At 37.4% G+C, this 9,578-nt stretch overlaps 1 protein-coding gene across 2 annotated transcripts; it reads right to left on the bottom strand.

Moving 5' to 3' along the window:
* Window positions 1–2,196: 2,196 nt before the first annotated feature.
* LOC147317788 (solute carrier family 75 member 1-like) lies at window positions 2,197–8,485 on the bottom strand. 2 transcript variants are annotated; one of them, XM_086315110.1, is made up of 13 exons: window positions 8,320–8,485; window positions 6,996–7,174; window positions 6,364–6,460; window positions 6,150–6,253; window positions 5,863–6,021; window positions 5,488–5,679; window positions 4,329–4,431; window positions 4,119–4,230; window positions 3,925–4,033; window positions 3,715–3,805; window positions 2,752–2,799; window positions 2,567–2,656; window positions 2,197–2,450 (listed from the first exon to the last, which is right to left on the bottom strand). In XM_086315110.1, exons 2-13 carry the CDS (start codon window positions 7,146–7,148, stop codon window positions 2,347–2,349), a joined length of 1,362 nt encoding a protein of 453 aa, XP_086171236.1. In that variant the 5' UTR covers window positions 7,149–7,174; window positions 8,320–8,485; the 3' UTR covers window positions 2,197–2,346. The 2 variants fall into 2 exon arrangements, with proteins under 2 accessions (XP_086171236.1, XP_086171235.1); XM_086315109.1 differs by having other exon boundaries at window positions 6,996–7,177; window positions 8,320–8,483.
* Between the last annotated feature and the right edge of the window lie 1,093 nt (window positions 8,486–9,578).

Raw genomic sequence — 9,578 nt, 5'->3', positions numbered from 1 at the left:
AAAAGTCAATGTCTGGTTTAATTATATAGCACATTTCATCATAGGCCTGCTTTAACTCAATATGCTTTACACAGAAGATAAAAACACCTATGCAAGTTTATGATGAAAACAAAATGAAGTAAAGTGCACATCCATGCACACAGTTATTAACTGTAAGCCTGTGAGAACAAAAAGTTTTTGAACACAGATTAGATTAAATTTAGGTCTGTAGACAGCTTAATCCAGAGAACACGACCATACGTGTAAGCACCCTCAGCACACTTAGATTTATCTCTGGAGACAGTTAAAAGATCTGCAACTGAAAATCTGAGAAGAACGACTGAGTAATAGACACTGAGCTATTTAGAAGTTTACTGGAGGAAGTCAGATGTGTACTATACAAACCACTGAGAGCTTTATGAGCTAATAGAAGGATTTTAAATGTAATTCTGTATTCAGCTGGGATCCAGTGAAGTGACTTTAGCACTGGGATAATATGGTCCAATTTTCATGTCAGGACTCGCCGCTGCACTCTAGACAAGCTGAAGTTGTCCTACTAGTAATTTGGATAATCCTGCAAACAGAGCAGTAGTCCAACTTGCTGAACACTTGGACCAATTTCTCAGTTAGTTTGTGATTAGGATTTTCTAACTATATCTGTGGTAGAAAGCAGTTCTGGTGACCTTATTGATGTGATTATTAAAACTGAGATCACTGTCCAAAATGCTGCAGAAGTTCCAGACAGAAACAGAGTGAGACTGTATGGGATGATAAATATGAAAAAATTTTCTCTCTCTGACTTTTTGGACCAGGGACAAGGATTTCCATGTTTAAAACGTCTCTAGACAGCCAACTGTTAATGTCATCAGTGCATCAGTTTGTGAACAGAGGTTAGATCATCAGAAAGTGATAAGTACAGCTGTGTACTATCTGTGTAAGTATGATAGGATATATTGCGATTCTTTATGATAGTGCCAAGGAGGAGCATGTAAAGGTTAAAGAGTAATAGACTAGTAACAGACCCCTGATTTAATTTCTGTTACACTTTAGGGGCCAGATGTTTTGCAGTGGCACAAATGTGTGTTTTAGAGTAAAAAACTTTTTTTCTTCTTTTTTAGTGCCTTTTAGTACAGCCATTTCATTTTCAAGGTGCAAAATGTAGAGAGGAGAATATTTAAATCAGTGGTACAAACTGAATTGAATCATGTTTTCAGCACACAACTGCTGACTGTGTCAAAATTTAACACTGAAAAAAGTATACCTTGCTTTTTGCACTTCATACTGACCTGAACTGACTGTGCCTATGAAATAATTGCACCTTAGAAATGAGCGCAACTTTTGTAAATCAGCCATAAAACTAACCACACCAGTTTGGGTCTTGTGCTTACATGTTATTTTGCCCCATGATGAGAACTGGTTAAGAACCTGAACTGTTAAACCAATTGAATCACAAAGTCGTTGACTAAAAAGTCACACATAATATATCAAATTTAAGTTTCTTTCATATCGTACATTGAGTGTAAGGATTTTCATGGATGGTGCTTACACTTTCCTTTGTTTTAACTGGACTTTACATTTATTTTAGTTTTCTTGATATGAAAGCATCGAACTGTGTATACTATGCTCAGAATAAATCAAGTTAAACTCAGATTAAAAAACAAAACTCATGAAGAATTTCCCTTTTTTGCATTTACCAAGAATAAAGATTGTAATCTTTATTTTTATATACTAAAAAAAATATCAAAAACATATCTTACCTTTAAAAATGTATTTTAGATACATATTGTGAAGTAAAATGTATGCAGCAAAAGCATTAAGTAGACCCAAATACTAAAGCATAAAGATGTTGATCAAAGCTGTACTTGAGTACAGTATTTAATGTGTAGTTCACATAGAATGAATTAGAAAAATTATACAAAAGGTTCAAAGTAAGATAACTGTTCATTGCCATGGACTGATGTTTCATTCTCTGTAGTAAAGAATAGAACATCAAAATGTTTTATGTGTGTTAATGCTAAAGTATCCTTTGCAAAATAGAAAATCTTAGTGATTAATAAAATACAACATTACAAAAATATCTGTGTACCAGGAGCACTAATATCACATGGAATTCCTTCTAACCCACCCAGTCTACAATACACACCGGTCTATAAGAACACACAAACAACATTATGTTCATTCATTCGTTTTTGGTATTTGTACCATCTTCTCATATCATTTTGTTTCATTTTTTGATCTTTGGCCAACAGCATGGAAAAGTAAACATCCTATTACTGTGAATTTAGTGCTTGCTTTCCCAGAAGATGTAAACATCATTGCATTGATGTAGGTAATGAAACAAGGTTTTTTAAAAAGTCTTTAAGTTGCTCATTCCTCTTTTAGTCTCCTGGCTATGCCCAGGAGAGCTAAGGGCAAGACGAAGGAGGCCGATGTGATAAGAAAGCAGGTCTGTGCTCCAGCAATCCAATACACTGCAAACAAATCAGTTAAAACAAAACAAATATGAATATATAACAAATAATTCAAATAGCACCATCTCAAGAGAAAAGCAGCATATGGAAAGATCCTTTAGTTTCAGTTTCCTCACCTGAGGAGGACACAACTGGGCCCAACGCTCTGGCCAGGGCACCCAAACTACGCAGAATCCCCATCACAGTGCCCTTCTGACTGGCTGAGCCTAGAGGAATCAGCAACAGTGGGTAATCAGCAACAGTACCAACATTATAGCAGGATCAAAATATTTTTGATACTTTGATTTGATAAAAGGCTCACCATGGTCAGAAACTAGGGTCGACAAGCAGGGGACAACTATGGCAGCCGCTGTAAGAATAGGATACATAATACGTTGGAACAATTTTATAATTTAGGGACATTTAAGTAAAATGCTATATAGCACAATATCATACAAAACAGTAACAATCTGATATTTTGCTTCTTAGAAAAGTTAGAGGACGACTTGATAAGAATAACACGAAGTATTTAAACTAAAGTGATATTATCCACTCCTGTTAGGGAGCAGACTAAAAAAAAAGGATCCCTACTTCAATATGCACACATATTCTGATCAAAACAACGCCTAGATTTATGGACTTTGCATCAGATTAAGTATCAGGTTAGACACCATGTTTCTAAAATTTTGGGGGCCAAATATAATAACATTAGTTTTTATCTCAATTTTGAAAATGAATGAAAAAAAATTCCAGACATCCAGGCCTTTGTTCTGTAAGATATATCTGTGGTTTAGCTACATAATTTGCTGTCAATATAGCAGCATATAATCTGTATATCAATGAAAATGTATGTAGGATTTTCTTAGGGAAGAATGTAAAATGTAAATAGAACTGGTCCCAGTACAGAACCCTGTGGAACTCCACATGAGTATAATTCATTCTGAAATTTGACTGAAACTCTTCAGATAAACCACTCCTCTGCTAATGACTTCTTGACTATGTTATAGTTGTTCATTTAAGAATTTTTGAAATAAGAGAAGGGATGGGGATTGGTCTATGATTACTGGATCAGGCAAAGTCTTCTTAAGCAATAGTTTAATTACTGCATCCTTGAAAGTGTTCTTGGCAGTGTTCTTCTATTTTAACAGTGTACTGTCCTGTTATGTATTTTGGCAGTAGTTTATCACATAGTTTTTAGATTTATTTACACATTCTTGGGTGCTGTCAAGACAAGACAGATGAAACTGAGTTACTGCATATTTCGAATACAGTAATTTTGACTCACCAAAGGAATACAGTGACAACCCAATGTACAGCATTGTTACATTCCACGATAACCCGATGATTACAAAGGCTGGGATCAATGCTATGATTGCCTAAAAACAAGAAAAATGGTTCAGTAAGGTAGACATTTGTGCAGTGATTTATCCTGTTCCATTAACACCAACAACGGCATTAGATCAGTATTTGCCATGCAAGCAGTTGGTGACTTTACCATACGAACAGCCCTGATGTGCTGCCCCAGTTTTATTCTGCGAGCATAACCACCCTGGATTAAAGCCATGATGACACCAATAAAGAAGAACATCTTTCCCTGCTCCATGCTGTTAGAGAGAAAAACATAAGGTTGCTGTTTGTCAGACTTAAAAGGGAAACTCAGAGTACACAGCCTTATCTTTGAGTTCATACCTTGTAAACTGGAAACGCTGGTGAGTAAGAAAACTTAAGGTGAACTCCAGACCAGAGAACAGGAAGAGGTAGCAGAAATAAACCAGCCCCAGCACTCGAAGGCTTTGCATTCCTGTGAAACACAGCCCAATAGTGCAGCACTGTGTTAAGGTTTATTCACTCTTTATAAACGGGACAATCACAGATGAATGCAGCGTATACACTACTCACCGTTTCTTGAAAGTTGATCTTTTTTCTTACTAACAGCTGCAAAATAGAACAAGGATAATGGATGCAGCAGGTCCCTGCAGTCCCCACAGCCAGAAGACAAAGCCTAAAATGGAACAAGAAAAATGATCTGCATCTCTCTCTCAGTGAATAATGATTTGAAAAAACAATGCTGTTTCTTCAGAAACAATAAGAATTATGTGAACTTGTAATTTTATTTTATTTATGTATTTTTTCTGCAGTGGGTAGGTGAAAACTGAGAAAAATCAGACATGTTCAATCCAAACAGTGATCACTGTCTCTTTGAAACATTCCTCGCCTGGTGGTTTCAGGTATGTTGCTCAATCTGGCAGACATGCACATAAATCATCGCCTTACTAATAAGGTGGTGTACACAGTGGATCAGCAGCCATAGACCTGTCCAGACATGCGTTAAGTGGAATGACAAAAATTGCTTAAAGTACACCTCATAAGGTTTTTTTTTGAAAAACTTTCATATAATTTCTGTTGAAGAAGGAATAAAGAGGGTGGAAATACTCTAAGCACCCAGCAGCCTGTTACCTTAGCTCAGCATGAAAAATTGAAAACATTGGAAAACAGATAGTCACTGATACTGGTACTGATATTGGCCCTTATTGAAGTACTTTGTATTTAAGGTGTGTGATACTTCCTCTTCATGGGAAAAAAGTACTTTTTTACTAAACTAAATGTATTTTTCAATCATAGCAATCATTTTTAGAGAAACATATTGTAAACCCAATACAAATATATGGTTACATTGTTTTTTCTACTGTTAGATCAGTATGTTGTCAAATACAGTGGATGTCCTTACATGGTCATTTCAGACAAACAGCTCTGGCAATTACTAAAGCGGTCTAACCCATCTCCTGTTGGGTAATAGGGAAGGAGAACTGAGCTAAAGACTTCTTGTTTGAGACAAAGCCCAGTGTAAGATAAATGAGCACTGTTTTGAACTGTGAGTCATGGAAATCTACACAATTGTAGCATAATAGGTCAACTTTAAGTGAAAAAGGTTCATACTTGTTCTACCACAGGGTGTTTTGGGAATCCATACAGCACAACTGATGGCTGGAAAATGTATGTCTACTGTTTAAAACTGCATTTAGTTCTGTTTGCATTAGCAGGAGTGTTTCTAACTAACCTTGACGTCCTTTGTTAATGTTTCTGGCAGCATCAGCCAAATAAAGAGCAGATCGGCAGTGCTGAAAGCCAGGGCGAGCAGAGCTGGAGTGAGGTAGAAGACATTTCCTGTTGCTTTGGAGGTGATAGCAAAGTAGGCGCCCATCAGAGGCCCCACAGTGAAGCCCAAGGAGAAGGCAACGCCGATCATGGCCTGATTACAACAGAGGGAAACAGAAAACAGAAAGACACTTTATTTATCTATTCTCAATACATGTGCTAAGCTAAGTGTACTGATAACAAAAAAAAAGTATGTATAAATATAACACAAAGTAATTTTAATTAATTTCACTTCAACAAAACATTTCCTGTAATGACCACAAATATTTCTGCCTACCATTCCTCGGTTCCGTGCTTTCGGGCACGGCAGGTCAGCTATGATGGCAGTGCAGAGGCTGACGTTGCCCTTACAAATGCCCCCAATTACCCGAAACAAAAGGAACATGCTGAAGCTCCGGGAAACAGCCCAGACTGCATAGGAGGACATCAGCCCTAACTGAAACACAAGGCACCCAATTAGATGTGAATGAGTCAGCTCTGGAGAAAGGGCTTTGTGTTTTCTTACAGAACGAACAGTGATAAACAAAACTTTAAAAAGTCCTAAAAAAGTGATGTTTTCCTCACTGTGGTGAGCATAAGCAGGGGTCGCCGGCCATATGAGTCTGACAGAGCCCCGGTTACAGGTGATGCCAGGAACTGTAGCAGAGAAAACAGTGAGCCAATCAGACCTGTGGGGGGGGGGGGGGGAAGGAGCATTATTAAACCAATGAGCCTGCAACACTGAAAATGTTGACCTTAACGTTGAATAAATCTGATGTTTAAAATTAATCCAATATACCTCCAAACAGGACACTGTTGTATTTCTTTTCCAAAGGAATCCCAACAGCCTCCTGGAACCAGTCCACAACAGTTTGAAGAGACTGATACACACCATCCTGCCCACACACAAACAAAGCATCACAGAGCTATAGTATAAATACCAGCAAAGTGGTTGCTTCACCATGACTCAGCAGGCGGATTCACCCACGGACTAATCGAATCAAATCACTCATGAGTTTGTTACAGTTTTTATGGAGGAGATTCTTCAAACAAAACCATCTTTGTTCGAGGATGTGTTCACAATGTAGAAATGGTCCGTTGAGGGAATTCCATTCAAAAAAATCCTATCTAACAATTTTCACACTGCAAAAAAAATGTCTTCAGTAAACACTGTTACCCTTTGATCATCACTGGCAGGAAATAAGGCTGCTGGAATCACCTTCAAAGTTTTAATGCTTTTAACCTCTTTCCTTGTCGTGTATAGCAGGCTTATCAGCTTAATGGACTGGACTGGTTCTTATATAGCGCTTTTCTACTCATCTGAGCACTCAAAGCGCTTTAATATCTGCTGTGATTTTAAAAGTGCCTTTACATGATTATACTGCAATAAATAAATAAATAAATAAATAAATAAATAAATGAAAGACCAACCCTGCTTTCTGCATAGTGATCCAAAATAGAAGGCAGCAGAGGTAGAATCAGAGTGAATCCCAGCAGGTCCAGCAGCAGGATGATAAACACAATCTTGATGACCTTTGTGGAGAAGTTGCCTTCATCTTCCTTGGATTTGTTTACGGCTGACATTTTTCCACCTGATAGTGTTTCTTTTCCTGCTGTACAAAGAGCAGCACTTTTAATATAGTGTGTTAAAATGCCCCTCGTGACTTTTCTCAAATAACACAAACAAGCAGAGCCATCCTTAAAAGAAATTCACCCTTAAAGAGTTACTATTGTAGGCTATCCCAATCAAACTGAAGTAGTTTCTTTACATTTCCTTGAGTTTCTTGCTTTGTACAAATCATACAAAATCATCATTTAAGTACTTTTTCCTTTTAAATAAACTGAATTACTGTAACTGAAATAGGTCTCTATTTGTCTTATCACTTAAATGTATAGGTACAGTACCTGTACCATGTGTATTTTTAAATCTATTTTTATTTAGTTAAATTTAGTAAAATGATGTTTATTCAGTTACTCAGTGTTCTGACATTTTACTCCAACTGCGGAAAACTTGTTAAAAACAGAAATAATCATTCATTCAGATAAGCAGGAGCATCCAGGGCTGGGTCGGGGAGGGCATCCAGCATAAAAAGCAGAGCCAATTTAAATCAAATATCAAATCGTTTAAGTTGCATATTTTGGTTTCAACAACTTAAAAAACGAAATAAAACTGAGAAGGTCGCTTTTACCCCAAAGGTAATTACAGTAAGTATCACTACAGTGTCCTAGAGAAGTATACTAAAACACTTAAATACTCAAAGAAGCACCTGAAGACGGTACAATATTTAAGTAGCTGTATTTTCGCGTTAAGGTTATAAAAATGTGGACGCTATTAGTATGTAAAAAGAAGCGTTTCCTGGACTAGACAGGTTTAAAATACAAAACGTTTATACCAGTTTATGCCGGTAAACGTGTAATTACCGACACCCTTAATTAACCACATCTACTTACAGTAAGTAATCAGGAAACAGAGGGAGAAAAACGTGTTGGTCGAGGAGGAAGGAGGAAACAATTCCTGCAGCCTTCCTCACCCGAGCAAATCCACCTCAATTTGTATGAACTTAAAAAGCATCAACACACAAATGTGTTAGATTGTGCTTTCAAATATCTTCATCTAAAAGCACAAAACACGTTTCTCTTCATGTAAATGGTTTGGATCCAGTGGTACTGACCAATATTTATCAGCATCGCATTTTTTCCTCGATTTTTCTCCCTATGTATTTCTTCTAATGTCACCTTAACACGTTTAACTTACCCAGTGTGCGCAGAGCGGTGGACTCAGAGAAGCAGATCAAAGTGAGGACAAGTTCACCTCGACCTGGCTCATCAGTCAGTCCATTATTGAGTACACACCAGGAAGCAGCGTCCTCTTACATTTGGATGACAAGAGTGTGTCGTAACCAACGCAAACACAAGAAAATGCTGCCTTCACGTGACCTCCGTAAGCTCGTATTTTCGCCTTTCTCCCTCGTTAAGGTTTTTCTGTGGTGGTCCAACAAATCTTTTGATTCAGTGCGTCAAAGCAGTGCTTAGAGAATTTATTGAAACAGTAAAGCTGTAATGCCATGTAGTTCACTTTGATGACTGGAATATAATCAAACAGTGGCATGGCCAAACGTTGTATTGTCATATTAACACCATTACTGGTGGCAGAGTGTGTCATAAAAAAATTTGAGAAAACTGAAAAGACAGCCTTTTAGTCAATCCATCTTCTGTTCGCTGATGCCTCATCAGAAATGGTTTCAGTGGCTGTCAAGAAGCCAGTGGTAGAAAACAGGGAGAAAATGCTCAGTATGCCAAATTGCACAAGAACTGGGCTGAAAATCAGTGACAGAAGTTCTTATAGAGGGCTGAATCCAGATGTGAAATGTTTAGTTCAAATTGTCAATATGTATAGAAGAGGTTATGGTGGAGGTGCTGTCATGGTTTGGGGTTTCATTTCAGCCAGTGGTGTTGGGGATCTTATTAAAAAGCTTTTGATCAAACATGGAAAATCATGTAGGAAAGCATCTGCTTGGCAATAAGAAAATTTTTCACAAGACTGATCCCCAAACACACCTCCCATGCAGTGAAAGAATATTGGGATAGAAAAAACACACACACAACTGAACCCAGTCAGTCATGGATTTTCCTTCCCAGAGCCCGGAACTTAATATTACTGAAGCAGTGTGGGATTATATTGACAGAGAACAAAACCAAAGTCAACAAACATCCAAAGAATTACAAGAGAAGCACTCAAGGGAACAAGGCTAGGTTAAGAGAGTTCAGTTTGTGTTGATGAAAAAAGGTGGCCATACCAAGTATTGAATTTCAGGCTCATCAGAAATGTCCAATCAGACTTTTTTCTCAGTATACTGTATTTCTATTTTCACATTTTTATAATTTGCTACACCCATTTCCTAGATCCACATCAAAATTTAAAAAAAAAAAAATAGGGGTGGGTAAGCCATTTGCACAGTATTATTTAGCTAATGCGCACATTGCTCTTTACATCAAGACATTTGAGATCAAACA

This window comes from Aulonocara sp. 'chitande type north' Nkhata Bay, linkage group LG12 (assembly GCF_057382095.1).
Source record: "Aulonocara sp. 'chitande type north' Nkhata Bay isolate Kocher_YH1m ecotype deep benthic linkage group LG12, A_spYH_male_GT1.1, whole genome shotgun sequence".
In the NCBI taxonomy this organism is placed as follows: domain Eukaryota; kingdom Metazoa; phylum Chordata; class Actinopteri; order Cichliformes; family Cichlidae; genus Aulonocara; species Aulonocara sp. 'chitande type north' Nkhata Bay.
This window is presented reverse-complemented; position numbering and strand designations above follow the sequence as displayed.